Below are 17,190 nucleotides of genomic sequence, written 5' to 3'. Positions count from 1 at the left end.
CGAAATAAAACATTTGTTTATTATTTGCCATGTTATGATGTCCTCGGTTTTAGATCTGTTAATTGTGCCAAAACGTTGGATTTTCATGCCCATACTTTGGATTTTGTATGCCCATATTTTGAATGTCTTATGCCCATGTTTCGGATTTCTTTTGGCAATGTTTGTATTGCCTAAACACGTACTTTGCATCTCTTGTGGCATTGTCTGAGATTTCTTAGGCCTATAATTAGAATCTCTTATGCCCATGTGCTAGATATCTATACCAATACCATAGCTGTGTTTAGCATAAGTTTATGATTTCTTGTTTCTCTGCATACGTCCGTCACGCATGATAAACGAGCTGTATCTATTTTACAGAAAGCAGCTAGGAAATAATTTTTGGGGTGATTTCATAGTGGTAGGGTACCCTTTCATGCTATGTAGTAGAATTGCCTAGATTTCCATTTCATCAACAATTATAGACTGCTATAACTCTCTGAATGGTACGTCCGTCACGATGGAACTGCCCATGTGTAGTGTCTCGCTTGAATGATCAGAAATGAAAACAACCAGAAGTGAACTGATTGCATGGTAGATTTGGAAGCAAAACGCTTGACAGATTTGTTTGGTAGACTTCAGTTTTTTTTTCATTAAATCTTATACAATTTCCAAGAAGTGTGGCTCGTTGGTCTAGGGGTATGATTCTCGCTTTGGGTGCGAGAGGTCCCGGGTTCAAATCCCGGACGAGCCCATTCATTGTGATAAGTAAATTGACCTTTGCTTTAGCCATTTATCTATCCAGCTGTGTTTATCTAAGAATTTAAAAGTATAGTTTGAAGTCAAATGAAAACTGTCAATTGCAAACCATATTTTTATTTTAAAATTTACTTCAGAATATATTATAATTTTCGTATTGCCAAAACTACTGTAATGCAAGTGGGCTCGTCCGGGAATTGAACCCGGGACCTCTCGCACCCTAAGCGAGAATCATACTCCTAGACCAACGAGCCGAAAACGCAAACCTGCAAAAAGTTAATCTGAACAAAAGTGATAAAAACTTAATAACATGGAAAAATCATTAAAACAGAATATCAACAAAATAATTCCCTTTTGTGTTTTTCATTTCATGACGTTTTTCTTCATCTTCATCATTTTGTACTATGTCTTCTACTACCTTTTCTTCTCTTTTTCTTCTTCTTTTTCTTCTTCTTTATCTCTTTTTTCCATTTTATCTTGTGTAATTTTCGTTTCTATACTTTTTCTGAAATTAGCGCACAAAATAAAACATTTCTTTATTATTTGCCTTGTTATGATGTCCTCGGTTTTAGATCTGTTGTGCCAAAACTTTGGATTTTCATGCCCATACTTTGGATCTTGTATGTCCATATTTTGGATGTTTTAACTTTTATGCCCATGTTTCGGATTTTTTTGCCAATGTTTGTATTACCTATAAACACGTACTTTGCATCTCTTGTGCCATTGTCTGAGATTTCTTAGGCCCATAATTAGAATCTCGTATGCCCATGTGCTAGATATCTATACCAATACCATAGCTGTGTTTAGCATGTGTAGTGTCTCGCTTGAATGATCAGAAATGAAAACAACCAGAAGTGAACTGATTGCATGGTAGATTTGGAAGCAAAACGCTTGACAGATTTGTTTGGTAGACTTCAGTTATTTTTTCATTAAATCTTATTTAACTGCCAAGAAGTGTGGCTTGTTGGTCTAGGGGTATGATTCTCGCTTTGGGTGCGAGAGGTCCTGGGTTCAAATCCCGGACGAGCCCATTTATTGTGATAAGTAAATTGACCTTTGCTTTTGCAATTGACCTATCTAGCTGTGTTTATCCAAGAGTTTAAAAGTATAGTTTGAAGTCAAATGAAAACTGTCAATTGCAAACCATATTTTTATTTTTTAATTTATTTCAAAATATATTATAATTTTCGTTTTGCCAAAACTACTGTAATGCAAGTGGGCTCGTCCGGGATTTGAACCCGGGACCTCTCGCACCCTAAGCGAGAATCATACTCCTAGACCAACGAGCCGAAAACGCAAACCTGCAAAAAGTTAATCTGAACAAAAGTGATAAAAACTTAATAACATGGAAAAATCATTAAAACAGAATATCAACAAAATAATTCCCTTTTGTGTTTTTCATTTCATGACGTTTTTCTTCATCTTCATCATTTTGTACTATGTCTTCTGCTACCTTTTCTTTTTCCCTTTCTTTTTCTTTTTCTTTTTCTTTTTCTTTTTCTTTTTCTTTTTCTTCTTTTTCTTCTTCTTTTTTATCTCCTTTTTTCTATTTTATCTTGTGTAATTTTCGTTTCTATACTTTTTCTGAAATTAGCGCACGAAATAAAACATTTGTTTATTATTTGCCATGTTATGATGTCCTCGGTTTTAGATCTGTTGTGCCAAAACTTTGGATTTTCATGCCCATACTTTGGCTTTTGCATGCCCATATTTTAGATGTCTTATGCCCATGTTTCGGATTTCTTTTGCCAATGTTTGTATTGCCTAAACACGTACTTTACATCTCTTGTGGCATTGTCTGAGATTTCTTAGGCCCATAATTAGAATCTCTTATGCCCATGTGCTAGATATCTATACCAATACCATAGCTGTGTTTAGCATGTGTAGTGTCCCGCTTGAATGATCAGAAATGAAAACAACCAGAAGTGAACTGATTGCATGGTAGATTTGGAAGCCAAACGCTTGACAGATTTGTTTGGTAGACTTCAGTTTTTTTTTAAATTAAATCTTATACAACTGCCAAGAAGTGTGGCTCGTTGGTCTAGCTAGAGGTATGATTCTCGCTTTGGGTGCGAAAGATGCCGGGTTCAAATCCTCGACGAGCCTATTCATTGTTATAAGTAAATTGACCTTTACTTTTGCAATTTACCTATCCAGCTGTGTTTATCCAAGAATTTAAAAGTATAGTTTGAAGTCAAATGAAAACTGTCAATTGCAAACCATATTTTTATTTTAAAATTTACTTCAAAATATATTATAATTTTCGTATTGCCAAAACTACTGTAATGCAAGTGAGCTCGTACGGGAATTGAGCCCGGGACCTCTCGCACCCTAAGCGAGAATCATACTCCTAGACCAACGAGCCGAAAACGCAAACCTGAAAAAAGTTAATCTGAACAAAAGTGATAAAAACTTAATAACATGGAAAAATCATTAAAACAGAATATCAACAAAATAATTCCCTTTTGTTTTCTTCATTTCATGAGGTTTTTCTTCATCTTCATCATTTTGTACTATGTCTTCCACTACCTTTTCTTTTCTTTTTCTTCTTCTTCTTCTTCTTCTTCTTCTTCTTCTTCTTCTTCTTCTTCTTCTTCTTCTTCTTCTTCTTCTTCTTCTTCTTCCTCTTCTTTATCTCCTTTTTTCTATTTTATCTTGTTTAATTTTCGTTTCTATACTTTTTCTGAAATTAGCGCACGAAATAAAACATTTGTTTATTATTTGCCATGTTATGACGTCCTCGGTTTTAGATCTGTTGTGCCAAAACTTTGGATTTTCATGCCCATACTTTGGATCTTGTATGCCCATATTTTGAATGTCTTATGCCCATGTTTCGGATTTCTTTTGGCAATGTTTGTATTGCCTAAACACGTACTTTGCATCTCTTGTGCCATTGTCTGAGATTTCTTAGGCCCATAATTAGAATCTCGTATGCCCATGTGCTAGATATCTATACCAATACCATAGCTGTGTTTAGCATGTGTAGTGTCTCGCTTGAATGATCAGAAATGAAAACAACCAGAAGTGAACTGATTGCATGGTAGATTTGGAAGCAAAACGCTTGACAGATTTGTTTGGTAGACTTCAGTTTTTTTTTATTAAATCTTATACAACTTCCAAGAAGTGTGGCTCGTTGGTCTAGGGGTATGATTCTCGCTTTGGGTGCGATAGGTCCCGGGTTCAAATCCCGGACGAGCCCATTCATTGTGATAAGTAAATTGACCTTTACTTTTGCCATTTACCTATCCAGCTGTGTTTATCCAAGAAGTTAAAAGTATAGTTTGAAGTCAAATGAAAACTGTCAATTGCAAACCATATTTTTATTTTAAAATTTACTTCAAAATATATTATTATTTTCGTATTGCCAAAACTACTGTAATGCAAGTGCATGGGCTCGTCCGGGAATTGAACCCGGGACCTCTCGCACCCTAAGCGAGAATCATACTCCTAGACCAACGAGCCGAAAACGCAAACCTGCAAAAAGTTAATCTGAACAAAAATGATAAAAACTTAATAACATGGAAAAATCATTAAAACAGAATATCAACAAAATAATTCCCTTTTGTGTTTTTCATTTCATGACGTTTTTCTTCATCTTCATCATCTTGTACTATGTCTTCTACTACCTTTTCTTTTTCTTCTTCTTCTTCTTCTTTATCTCCTTTTTTCCATTTTATCGTGTGTAATTTTCGTTTCTATACATTTTCTGAAATTAGCGCACAAAATAAAACATTTGTTTATTATTTGCCTTGTTATGATGTCCTCGGTTTTAGATCTGTTGTGCCAAAACTTTGGATTTTCATGCCCATACTTTGGATCTTGTATGCCCATATTTTGAATGTCTTATGCCCATGTTTCGGATTTCTTTTGCCAATGTTTGTATTGCCTAAACACGTACTTTGCATCTCTTATGCCATTGTCTGAGATTTCTTAGGCCCATAATTAGAATCTCTTATGCCCATGTGCTAGATATCTATACCAATACCATAGCTGTGTTTAGCATGTGTAGTGTCTCGCTTGAATGATCAGAAATGAAAACAACCAGAAGTGAACTGATTGCATGGTAGATTTGGAAGCAAAACGTTTGACAGATTTGTTTGGCAGACTTCAGTTATTTTTTCATAAAATCTTATACAACTGCTAAGAAGTGTGGCTCGTTGGTCTAGGGGTATGATTCTCGCTTTGGGTGCGAGAGGTCCCGGGTTCAAATCCCGGACGAGCCCATTCATTGTGATAAGTAAATTGACTTTTACTTCTGCAATTTACCTATCCAGCTGTGTTTATCCAAAAGTTAAAAGGTATAGTTTGAAGTCAAATGAAAACTGTCAATTGCAAACCATATTTTAATTTTAAAATTTACTTCAAAATATATTATAATTTTCGTATTGCCAAAACTACTGTAATGCAAGTGGGCTCGTCCGGGAGTTGAACCCGGGACCTCTCGCACCCTAAGCGAGAATCATACTCCTAGACCAACGAGCCGAAAACGCAAACCTGCAAAAAGTTAATCTGAACAAAAGTGATAAAAACTTAATAACATGGAAAAATCATTAAAACAGAATATCAACAAAATAATTCCCTTTTGTGTTTTTCATTTCATGACGTTTTTCTTCATCTTCATCATTTTGTACTATGTCTTCTACTACCTTTTCTTCTTTTTTTCTTCTTCTTTATCTCTTTTTTCCATTTTATCTTGTGTAATTTTCGTTTCTATACTTTTTCTGAAATTAGCGCACAAAATAAAACATTTCTTTATTATTTGCCATGTTATGATGTCCTCGGTTTTAGATCTGTTGTGCCAAATCTTTGGATTTTTATGCCCATACTTTGGATCTTGTATGTCCATATTTTGGATGTCTTATGCCCATGTTTCGGATTTTTTTGCCAATGTTTGTATTACCTATAAACACGTACTTTGCATCTCTTGTGCCATTGTCTGAGATTTCTTAGGCCCATAATTAGAATCTCGTATGCCCATGCAGTGGCGTAGCAACGCAATATGCCGCCCTTGGATTTTTTCACGTAACGCCGCCCCTACCTCTTCCCTGACACCGTCGTAAAAGCTGATTAAAATTCCACACAACAGTAGAAATAAAGCAGTTGTGTTTAATTTTATTGAAAGTTCAAAATAAAACCACTTCTTACTCAGACAGCTGAATGATTCTTTGTCACCTTTAATTACTCTAATCGCTGGCTTGAATGGCCCTTCTTTATTGTGAATCCTTTCGGGCCCTAGTTTGATTATCTCAACTCTCATGTTATGAGTTAATGTTTCTGACCAAGTATAGCCACATGCCCACATCGTTATGAGAATAATAGATAGCATCTGTTTTATCTTTACCTGACAGTGTTTCATTCACAGGCTTTCGGTGATCACGTTGTTATTGTTTTGCTCGAGGTAGCATATCTTCATCTTCCGTCTCAACTTGAGGTACCGTAGAGATTTACTGTGCTAATCTCTTCTGTTTTTTTTAAGCAGAGTCAATTTTTACGAACTTCAAAATGACTCCTTCATTCTTTTTAGTTCCTCTTCTCTAGCTTTCTTTTTCTTTCTAAAAAAAATCTTCACTTTCTTTTACTCTCGTCATAGGCAAAAGTTAACTTAAAAAAATTGCAACTTAAATCTTGTTCTGGAATCTACACCACATTAGTTAAAAACAATAGCCTAGCCATAATTGCAAATTTGTTGAGTGGAGCTAAATGATCTATTTCAGACCTGAAACTTTAAACCTTTCACTAACCTAACCCATCTTCACACATGAAGATGGAGGAATCCCGTCTATCTACCACAGACAGATAGTAAAGGTGGCAGTTGACTCGATGACCTCACGGTCCATTCCTGTCTCCTCCCGAAAGTGAAATAAACTTAAAACTAATCTGAACTTAAAGGGCTAGGGACATGATTTTTTTGATTGAGGTTTTTTGGATTATTCTTGTAGGGAATAGTATCATGAACAACTCCTATCAACAAAATTGGTTAAAACAAGCTGAAAGTGTGTGTTTTTATTTTTTGAAATCACGAATCCAACACATAAGGTTTTTGTAGCCCCTTTCCGAAAATGTCTTCGGGAAATTCCCTTTCTACGTCACACCGGTGAATTGATGAACGATTGTAGTTTTTCACTGTTCAGTTCAGTTCAGTTGTTTTTATTTCTAACCTTCACAGCAAAGACAATTACACGACAACATAAAGACATATACTGCATTAAGACAGCTGAAAGCGACGTTTCATTTGCTTAGTTGAGGTTTAGGCTACAAAGTAAACTGTTAATTCATTTGTAAAAGTTATTTGTTGGAGCAAAAATGCCTGGAAGATGTGTTGTTTGGGGATGCAGCAATAATCCGAAGCCTGGGATAAGTGTTCATCAGTTTCCCAAAGATCCAAACCTGTTTAAAAAATGGCAGAAATTTGTTCAACAAAACCGAAAGTATTGGAAGGCTAAAGCAAGCTCACAAATTTGTTCCGTACACTTTGACAGTAACCAATTTGAAGAATCGAGTCTACAAGTACAATTGGGGTTTTCAGGCAGGTAAGTTTCTACAGCCTAGCCTGGGTTAGACTGCATTTCCAATAGTGCTCATTGCTGCATTGCTATACTAAACTACCATAGTGTTATTAAGCTAGACTACCACTGTCACACATTAATTGGGTTAGTCTAATGTCGTTATTTCAAAGTTGATCTTTGATAAGGTTTACAGCAGGACAAGAAAGTTTTTTTTTTAAATAATCTTGAGAGTTAACTGTAAGATAATTAAACTTTCAGTAAAAGGATTCTCAAGAAACGTGCAGTTCCATCAATTCTTAGCCTGCGGCAAAACGTAGCTTGTACGTCTACGGCTGAACCACATGCAAAGACAGAGAGGAGTGCTGTCAGAAAGCGCCGAGTTCAACAAGTAAATTAGCTACCATAGCTAGCCTATAAATTGCAAACCTACTAGTTATATTCTCTCATACTATTCAGGTTTTGTGTTTATACTACGTGAAGGTTAGTAAATTATCTCGTAGCCTACATATAAAGGTGTTAATGATCAATTTTCTTTTCTGCTCATAAGACTGCCTTTAAGTACCGTACTTTTTCTTTAATTAACACATATGTTAAGTTCTATACTGGCATGTCAAGTGCACTGCTGTATTAGTCTACTTAGAGAGTATTTTATGTGGTACTGATGCCAAAAAATATTTCAGCTTTTGCAACATGAAGTAACTACAGTGCATTCGAAAGAAACCCAAAATATTGGTAGCAGCCTTGTAGATCAACAAGTGGTGTCTGTGGAAACAGAGTTAATTGCTGGTCAAAACTCTACTAGTATAACAAAAGAAGCAATTGATGAACAGGAACAGCCTTTGATGATTTATGAAGCCATGTTTATAAATCCACAATGCAAAGTTGCAATGACCCAAACCGTTAATGTTTCCAATACCAGAAGTATAGGTAATAAACTTGTTAAATAGGTTACTAGATGCTAGCCTATCGATGTTAGTCGATTTCATAATCATGCTACACTGCCCAAGGTTTAAAATAAATTATTTTTTCCTTCTTCATCAAGTTGTAAATAACTTATTGTACTGCAGTGAAATATATTGTATGTAGGCTACTGGTAAATTGTTACACAATCCACATGTGCTAAAAGTTTTCAATGATCCACTAAAGTTATTGTAGTGTCATCCAATAGTTAACATTGCATTAAAAGTATCAAAGATTAATGTTAGTGTTACAATGAAAAAAAGCAAATCCTTCATTGAGACAATACCACAGTCATAATACTACTGTAAACATTAGTTAACATAACATACATACTAGTTAACATAATTTATGACTAGCTGTATCAGCCACATTTAATTTCTGCAATGTTTTAGGCATCCAATGCAATGTACCGATAAGATGTAGTGATGCCGCAACTCAATGTGTAATACCGGTAATGGATTTTATTCAATCTTCTACTCCCATCCATAGTGAAAATGAAGAAGACATGCATGAATGTTTGGATGAAGATTACAATGAATCTTATGATTCCATTTCTTTCGAATGTAATGAGTAAGTGATGCATAATATTCTGGCTTGTGTTGACACTTGGAATGTCTAACTGGAGTTCATAGCTGCCTATTGAGCTGGAGTAGGTCAGGTCTTTATTGGCAGAATGCCTCAATTTGTCCAGCTACATCCACTTTGAAACATGTATTGATATTTTCTTTGTATTTTCCAGATCAGAAGCTAATCAAAAATCAATACCGGAAAATAAATATGTGATTTTCCATAGCATGCTCATGAGTTTGTTTTTAATCTGTCAATTATGTGGTAAGGCAGGAGCAACAACTTCCAGTACATGCAAGGGAACACTGTTGGCAGTTAAACAAATCTGCCATCACTGCCGTCAGTCTTACAAATGGTTTAGTCAGCCATTTGTGGGTGGAATACCAGAAGGAAATATTTCGTTAAGTTCCTCTATTTTGTTCAGTGGAGCACTACCTACAAAAACTTTACGTTTTTTGCGCTTTTGGGGTGTTCAGTGTTACGAAAAGCGTACCTTTTTTCGACATCAAAAAAAGTTTTTAATACCTGCTGTCAACCATGTCTGGAGTATGAAGCAACAGAATGTACTGCAAGAAGCAAAGAAGGATGTTAATCTTATTTGTGGTGGTGATGCAAGATGTGACTCTATGGGCCACTCTGCTAAATACGGAAGCTATACTCTGATGGATGTGAAGCAAAACCGTATTTTAAGCATGGAAATTGTCCAGGTAAGTTTACATGTTCTTACGATGCTACTTGCTACAAAATCGTGTCCTGAATTATGTTATGTTGTATTTTCATCTTTCAAAGGAATATATATAATATTGAATGGAGTTACCCACAATTCTGATGTCGTAATTTTGCTATTTCCGCAAATCACAAATGTAATGGAAAGCTCCCCAAAAGTTACATGAGTATTGTATACAACGAATACATGTTTTCCCTCAGTAGTTACTACTGTTCTACCTAATGTAAGACGTGTGTTTAGAGTAATGAGGTCAAGGGAAGTTACCACATGGAATTAGAGGGATTGAAAAGGTGTCTCCATACCCTTTCTAGTGCTGGAGTCAACATATGCACATTGATTACGGACAGACACCTGCAGATACAGAAGTGGATTAGGGAGGATCATGAAGAAATGACGCATTACTTTGATATATGGCATGTTGCAAAAGGTAAGCGCTAAACATTGAAGCAAAGAAAACCATAAAACGATTAACGATCTAAACAACAAGTTTAACTCTATTAGTCTACTCATTTTTCATGTAGTTTAGTTTGTGCCAAAAAAGATCTTGCTAAATGCATTAGTTATTGCAATGTGAATGGAGCATTTAGTGATCTAGTCATTCGTAAACCATTTTATACTGCAGGCAACTCGCTAATTCTGTAAATTTCCTTTGGTTAAGGTCTTTCGAAAAAACTTGTTGCTGTAGAAAAGAAGAAGGGATTTGAGCTTGTTTCGAAATGGCGACAAAGCATTATAAACCATCTGTATTGGTGTGGTTTGACAAGTGATGGAAATGGTGATTTAGCTTTAGCTAAATGGGACTCTCTGCCAAATCACATATGTGACATCCACACTGGACACAGTGAGTTATTTCCTTCGTGCTTACATCTGCCACTTGCGAAAAGGAAGTACTTCACAGCAGGTTTGTTCTGTACTTATTGTCTTTATTAACCTCAAGTGTGATTGCAGTAACATAAAAGAAGGCTGTTTCAAAAGCATGCTAACTGCTTATATTCGCTCAGTGTTGGATAAAGTACCTTGTGCAATTTTCGACTTGACTTTTAAGTGTTTTAAGTTGACATGTGAAGTTTAGTAGCAAGACTCTTTATTTTCAGGATCTGAATGTTATGAAGCTTTGACAGGATTGTTGGGAAGCAAGAATCTACGAAAAGATGTCACGAAATTGTCCCCGGAAGGGCAGACGTTTTCCATAGAGGCCTACCACAGTCTTGTCAATCAATTTGCACCCAAAATGTTTCACTTTGGTTATGCTGCCATGAAATGCAGGTAAGCCATTCAGCAAATATTCTGCCTAACCATTGTTAAAGAGGCTTTTAAGAATGTAATAAGCCTACAGAGTTATAATGCAATGAGATTGCTAAAAAACAGCTTGTCATCGTCAGTAATCAACGCTTATGTTTAACTTTAGATTGTTACTTGCGGCCCTTCATTACAATGAAAATAGCAGAAAGGAGCAAGCTAAAACAAAAGACGGAAATTTGCAGTTTTCTCTTTCCTTTCCAAAAGGCAAAGGAGGTTCTCACACGCTAAAAAAGATAATGCAAGAATGTACCTTCAGTAAGAATACATGTCTTCTAAAATTGAAATATGTGCTAAAGTCTACTTAAACAACCTAATAGTGCGTTTATTCGTTTCTAAAACTCATAAGCATTTGCTAGTCCCTAAACACTCAGCCAGCTATTCTTCGACAGTTGCAGCTGCTTGCTTCGGTTAAATTACGCGATGAACATTGACTAGAAATATATTTTATAACCCTTGCTTTGCAGGTTACGTTGCTGAACTTATAGCTGAAGTGACTTCAAGAGTTGAAGATGCTAGTAATGACATTCCAGAGGAGTTGTCATGGGAAACCCCTCCTCCTTTATGTCACAATCTCAAGCGTCCAGATAAACAGAGTGTCGTCAACAATCATATATCGCGTTTTCTTACAAGCGCACCAGTTAATAACAGTGAAAGTTCATAACCTTATAGATGTACTTCTGTGTTTTTTGAATGTACGCCGTACAGCATATTATTTCATATTTCGCTTTCGTTTGGGATTGGTGGTCGTATTAGTTTATCTTTCATTGATTTCATTTTTCACCATTGCCATTTCTTTGACTTATTGCTTAATACCATCGCGGACATACTTAACCGCTATAAAGTAACTTACAATGCAACATAAGTTAGTAGCCTATTGCACCATATTTGTATCAAACTAGATAACACACATTGGTGAGTCTTGTAAAAGTACTTTATTAAGGGGGCGAAACATTACGTATTAAACAATAATATCGATATAACCTAAGACTTGATATGGCTTCTTCAGAAGAAGCCATATCAAGTCTTAGGTTGTTCTTCAGGTATTTACAGTTGAAATCCAACGAAATCGTCCTCATTGTTTTGGAGCGACAATTGGGTTCTTATACAAGTCACGGCGCATGCTGGAAGAACCACTCTAAGGTTTCGACCAAGGTACCCCCAACACCAACGGGCTAATTGCCTATATGCAATGTGCCTATGGCGCTTATGTTCAGGAGCCCCATGAACTCCATACTGCTGCTTGTACTGCAGCCAGGCAATTTCTAACACATCCACATTGAGACAGGCTGCCTGAAACCCAGGGTGCTCTGTTATGCACTTTATTTCGCAGCCATACGTCTCCCGTCCTTCTCTTACTTTTTGGGCAATGCACTCTATTTCGGTGCAACACCTGCATTCCGCTACTGTTGGAAGGATATCGCAGTTGTCGCACTTGCACCTGTAATTTTATGAAAAAAAAATCAAATTGCAATAGCCATACGGCATGCATATCACTTGTGTACTGTGGTGTTAAAATAAACACTGTTTTGATATCAGTGTAAGGAAGTTTTCTTAGAAAGGCACTAGATCTAAAGGTGGATGGGAAGAGGAAACGCGGTCGTCCAAGAAGTGAAACCTGGTGGGTAACGCAGTCTACTACCGGTAGGCCTACTTATAGAAATGCTTGGGATGATTACCGTAATGGTCGCATCGATGAAAAGGAATGTTTATAGAAGGCCACATGTTGTTATATAATAACTTCAAAGTAAATTGAGTAGCCTAATATTGCGCAATGCTACACAGCAAAAAAGTTATTGCCTTTCCCACAGTTTAAGCCATTTATAGGCCGCAGACAAATGTTTGTTTACAATTGGTATCTATATTGTGTAATGCTAATTAAATTTAGTGTGTAAAAATACAAACGCTGACAACATACCAGTTTAAGCTGTTCGTTCGAAGCTCAATATCCGAATCCATTGCTTCACATACTTCAATCTCCTCTTCTGAGCTGCTTGCCAAAGGCTCGAACATGTACGGTTGAACATGGTCGTGATCAGATTGCATCGGAAGATGTTCATTTCCAAAGTCACAAAATACTTCAGCCTCTTCATCAGAACCGCTGCTAAAATCTTGTAATGTCTCCATACCACGTTATTGAAACAAAATAACTTCACTTGCTGCTTGTCCGAATTACTTATTTCTGCAGTGCGATCTGACATCGATGCGAGAGAATTCCCGGTGAAACGTCATCGCTCAACAGTCGCCTTTACGCAGTGACGCGTGTCGGATCGTCAACTATCAGAAAGTGAAAATAAAAGGCCCTCAAAGCACCCCAAATACAGCTCAAAAAAACTTTTTTTTTTCAGGCATTCTTATTGACCACGTATAAAATCAGAAAATCACTTTTGTAGAAAAAATTTTTTTTCATGTCCCTAGCCCTTTAACTACCGTACCAAAGCTAAATTAACTGAACAATGCTATAGCTTAGAAGTTACAACCGAAATTTTATCATTACTTCAACAACATGAGTATCATTAAACCGTCACAAATACCACATGGTGAGTCACAACCTAAAAAGTTGCAAATTACCCTACTTAGTTTATAAGTAAAGCATAACTTGTTTAATTTTTTGGCTTCACTTAGATCAGTGTTAACTTAGGTCGTTTAAGTCTGAATCTCTTCAGGAATAAATTACTGTGACTGCTTTGTTCGTTTAAACTTTAAAACGTTATCACATTTTGCCGCCCTGTAGCAACGTGCCGCCCCTGGATTTATCCACAAGATCCAATAGACCTTTTCCGAGCTGATATCAGTCAAGCGTGACCGGGTAAACACGGTCCTCTGAGACGGCTCAGTCAGAACTGATTTTGCTTGAAACTTGTTTGCATTTTTACGCGTATTGTAAGTTGTAAGGACATCGCAACGTTTTCTAAGCAGTTTTTATCTGGACAAGACAAACATGTGTTTTAATGTCTATTAAACCTTTTGTCAGTTCGTTTCATTTTTTGACAGAAAGATACCAGTTAACATGCTTGGAGTAGTTAATCAAATTTGGGCTGTTTGTTGCATGCTTTGCAATTTTCAAAGGCCAACACTTTCGTCAGAAAAATTAGACATTGCTTGTAAGCATGTTTTGTTAATTTCATCATGTTCATGCAGTTACCTGTTCGACTCCCGCCACACGCACTTGCTGTTGTTTTTCTGGGCAAGAAACTTTACGATAATTGCCTCTACCCAGTGATCGATTTCGAGTAATGGGTAGTACCAAATTTAAGTCATAAGTAAAGTAAACAACCGGAAACAGACATTGCAGTCGGCTGCAGCGTGGGTCAGGTGTATGTCGGAAGGCGTACACCGATGCATAGCGCTCAAGTCCGCTTTCCCGCAATGCAGGATAAAGATAAACAAACAAGCAAACAAGATGTAAAAATGTGCAGATTTCAAAGAGCGAAATGATTTATTGAGTTCCCTCTGTGGTGCATAAATAGTTTAAAACAAGGCCGAAGTAAAAACTGTTTAGTTTAGGTAACATAGCCTACAATTCCAAAAGTCATCATCAAATGGAATTCTCTGTACAAACAGTGACTTGGACGTTGACACAATAAAATCACACCAAGTCATTCCAGATATAGCCATATGTCCTTCCCATATAACTTCCCCAGCCCCCCCCCCCCCCCCCAGGAATGCAACCCTGATTAAAAACTTTCTCAGCTTATTTTCAGAACTGGCGACTGAAACTGAGCGAACCAAAACTGTGACAGCAGCTTTCCACCTACACAATCCGGAAGCTGATCGTGAGCTAGCCTACATGTTGAAAACAATGGAAAACCTCTTCCCTTCTGACCGCGAACCAAAATAGCTTGGGGTGATACTGTACACTGTATAGGTCGCTCACATAGGCTACCACCACCATTTGGTGTCACTGCGCAAGAAACTGACATCCCACGCTGCGCTACTAGAGCACAACCACTGTTTCTCGGCCGACGGACACTGGAGCCTAACCATCTTCTCTACCACAAGATCTCTGCTTTCCCAAACGAGCACCCCTATCGATTGAAATCAAGACGCCCATTCGTGCCAGCCGCTCAAGGCTTCTGATCAACGAAGCTGATGAACAAGACATCTTTGCAGCTACTTGGGCGGACCATAAATGGAATTCAGAATTGAAGTCAAGTACCACCAGACTCCATACGTTTATCTTCGACCCCGACACATGTCAAATCGGCGTGACACTACAAAGACAGGCTTTGGTGCGCCTCAACCGTCTTCGTACCGGCGTCGAGCTTTTCTGCTCAACCGCATGGTTGAGCACCAATTGTGAGTGGTCTCTTCCTTCTCCTGTGAATGTGGTGCCGAGGGACAGACTGCAGACCACATCATCAATGACTATATCATTTTCAAGCCAACTAACGGAGTGGAAAGGTCTACGCCTCATGGATGATGTAATCAAAGACTGGCTGCTCTCTAGTAGCCTTCCAGTGTAGTCCGGGAACATCGTGAGTCTGGGGTCGTAAAAGGATGGACCCTCGACCCCAGAGGCTTACACGACGACGAAGCCCACGGTCAATAGGTTCCCCCCGCTTAGAAGCCCAATTTGGTCCATTCCGGAATTATTGAAGGTATAGGAGTGGCAGAAAATTGTCCTCCGCTTAATAAGCCCAAAATCGTCCGGTCCCGATGTGGGCTTAACAAGCGGGGATGACCGCATTGAAATGGACATTAAATTGCAATTTTTTTTCCACAAAATTATACTGTATGCTTCTGATACGTTTGGGTCGCAAAGATTTCGAACGATTGGTTTTTGGGTCACGCCAACAAGTATTTGCGGACCCCTGCGCTATGGTGTCTATATATTTTGTATGGGCACTTTCTTTCCAAAATTTGAAATTGGCTTACCTGCGCAGAAAAACCTATCACCTTCCCATCTGGAGAAGCTCCCAGGTGTGAACAGCCAGGATTTACTATTAGGCCACAATCATAGGCTATAGCCTAGCCTACTTGTAAGGTATGGCCAATTTCCTTGGTCATTTTGGCAACATAAAGTGCACATGCAGCTTTCTCGTTACTTCGACCATATACTAGTGATTTAGCATTACATTTATTAGCAGAGAAAATGGATTTGAAAAATGAGGCTGAGGGTGCAGCTTTCCTTGTAAACACTTTTCGAAAAATAGAAGTTAATCAAGAACATCTGCTTTTAAACCACATGTCACTGTCACATTGTTCAACTGTTTCTTTTTCTAGTATCTGTGCATTCTTCAGAGATTCTTCGATAGTGTATAATATAGCCAGTGCTTTATCAGAAAGAGTTTGATGTTGCATTTGAAATCGTGGCACCGTAGGCAAATCGAGAAAGTTGGCAGTGTATCCTGTAGCCTTACTTTTTTGTTTACAAAGGAAAATACACAATTTAGGCTTGCAGGCTACCGGTGCAGTAGTTAATGAACATAATCTGAAATGAATCTCAACATCATCTGAATTTCTGACTTTGTAGCCCACTGGTACTCAAGTTTCCACATGATCATAACTTACCCTGGGCCTGTTACAAACGAATGCAAGATTATAGGTTTCATAGACACTAAAATACATGTTTGTCCAGATAAAAACTATTTAGAAAACGTTGCGATGTCCTTACAACTTACAATACGCGCAAAAATGCAACAAGTTTCAAGCAAAATCAGTTCTGACTGCGCCATCTCAGAGGACCGTGTTTACCCGGTCACGCTTGACTGATATCAGCTCGGAAAAGGTCTATAGGTAGTTACGCCACTGTGCCCATGTGCTAGATATCTATACCAATACCATAGCTGTGTTTAGCATGTGTAATGTCTCGCTTGAATGATCAGAAATGAAAACAACCAGAAGTGAACTGATTGCATGGTAGATTTGGAAGCAAAACGCTTGACAGATTTGTTTGGTAGACTTCAGTTATTTTTTCACTAAATCTTATTTAACTGCCAAGAAGTGTGGCTTGTTGGTCTAGGGGTATGATTCTCGCTTTGGGTGCGAGAGGTCCCGGGTTCAAATCCCGGACGAGCCCATTCATTGTGATAAGTAAATTGACCTTTGCTTTTGCAATTGACCTATCCAGCTGTGTTTATCCAAGAGTTTAAAAGTATAGTTTGAAGTCAAATGAAAACTGTCAATTGCAAACCATATTTTTATTTTTAAATTTATTTCAAAATATATTATAATTTTCGTATTGCCAAAACTACTGTAATGCAAGTGGGCTCTTCAGGAAATTGAACCCGGGACCTCTCGCACCCTAAGCGAGAATCATACTCCTAGACCAACGAGCCGAAAACGCAAACCTGCAAAAAGTTAATCTGAACAAAAGTGATAAAAACTTAATAACATGGAAAAATCATTAAAACAGAATATCAACAAAATAATTCAATTTTGTGTTTTTCATTT

At 37.5% G+C, this 17,190-nt stretch overlaps 2 protein-coding genes and 9 non-coding genes across 11 annotated transcripts; 6 read left to right on the top strand and 5 right to left on the bottom strand.

Moving 5' to 3' along the window:
* The first annotated feature begins 658 nt into the window (after window positions 1-658).
* Trnap-ugg (transfer RNA proline (anticodon UGG)) lies at window positions 659-730 on the top strand. Its single transcript has one exon. It is a non-coding gene; the product is annotated as a tRNA-Pro (tRNA).
* Window positions 731-917: 187 nt separating this feature from the next.
* On the bottom strand, window positions 918-989 carry Trnap-agg (transfer RNA proline (anticodon AGG)). Its single transcript has one exon. It is a non-coding gene; the product is annotated as a tRNA-Pro (tRNA).
* A 704-nt stretch (window positions 990-1,693) lies between these two features.
* On the top strand, window positions 1,694-1,765 carry Trnap-ugg (transfer RNA proline (anticodon UGG)). The gene has a single exon. It is a non-coding gene; the product is annotated as a tRNA-Pro (tRNA).
* A 187-nt stretch (window positions 1,766-1,952) lies between these two features.
* Trnap-agg (transfer RNA proline (anticodon AGG)) lies at window positions 1,953-2,024 on the bottom strand. The gene has a single exon. It is a non-coding gene; the product is annotated as a tRNA-Pro (tRNA).
* Window positions 2,025-3,862: 1,838 nt separating this feature from the next.
* Trnap-ugg (transfer RNA proline (anticodon UGG)) lies at window positions 3,863-3,934 on the top strand. Its single transcript has one exon. It is a non-coding gene; the product is annotated as a tRNA-Pro (tRNA).
* A 191-nt stretch (window positions 3,935-4,125) lies between these two features.
* On the bottom strand, window positions 4,126-4,197 carry Trnap-agg (transfer RNA proline (anticodon AGG)). Its single transcript has one exon. It is a non-coding gene; the product is annotated as a tRNA-Pro (tRNA).
* Window positions 4,198-4,886: 689 nt separating this feature from the next.
* On the top strand, window positions 4,887-4,958 carry Trnap-ugg (transfer RNA proline (anticodon UGG)). Its single transcript has one exon. It is a non-coding gene; the product is annotated as a tRNA-Pro (tRNA).
* Window positions 4,959-5,145: 187 nt separating this feature from the next.
* On the bottom strand, window positions 5,146-5,217 carry Trnap-agg (transfer RNA proline (anticodon AGG)). Its single transcript has one exon. It is a non-coding gene; the product is annotated as a tRNA-Pro (tRNA).
* A 1,692-nt stretch (window positions 5,218-6,909) lies between these two features.
* On the top strand, window positions 6,910-11,793 carry LOC145765528 (uncharacterized). Its single transcript, XM_082577362.1, has 10 exons — window positions 6,910-7,265; window positions 7,500-7,629; window positions 7,922-8,168; window positions 8,594-8,771; window positions 8,941-9,475; window positions 9,736-9,922; window positions 10,154-10,396; window positions 10,590-10,761; window positions 10,904-11,052; window positions 11,262-11,793. The coding sequence occupies exons 1-10, from the start codon at window positions 7,039-7,041 to the stop codon at window positions 11,456-11,458; spliced, it is 2,265 nt and encodes a 754-aa protein (XP_082433488.1). The 5' UTR covers window positions 6,910-7,038; the 3' UTR covers window positions 11,459-11,793.
* Window positions 11,794-11,841: 48 nt separating this feature from the next.
* LOC145765529 (uncharacterized) lies at window positions 11,842-13,204 on the bottom strand. The gene is made up of 2 exons (XM_082577363.1): window positions 12,713-13,204; window positions 11,842-12,235 (listed from the first exon to the last, which is right to left on the bottom strand). Exons 1-2 carry the CDS (start codon window positions 12,919-12,921, stop codon window positions 11,842-11,844), a joined length of 603 nt encoding a protein of 200 aa, XP_082433489.1. The 5' UTR covers window positions 12,922-13,204.
* Window positions 13,205-16,744: 3,540 nt separating this feature from the next.
* Window positions 16,745-16,816, top strand: Trnap-ugg (transfer RNA proline (anticodon UGG)). The gene has a single exon. It is a non-coding gene; the product is annotated as a tRNA-Pro (tRNA).
* The last annotated feature ends 374 nt before the right edge of the window (window positions 16,817-17,190 follow it).

The sequence above is a fragment of the Aplidium turbinatum genome, chromosome 2 (genome assembly GCF_918807975.1).
Source record: "Aplidium turbinatum chromosome 2, kaAplTurb1.1, whole genome shotgun sequence".
Classification (NCBI taxonomy): Eukaryota; Metazoa; Chordata; class Ascidiacea; order Aplousobranchia; family Polyclinidae; genus Aplidium; species Aplidium turbinatum.
This window is presented reverse-complemented; position numbering and strand designations above follow the sequence as displayed.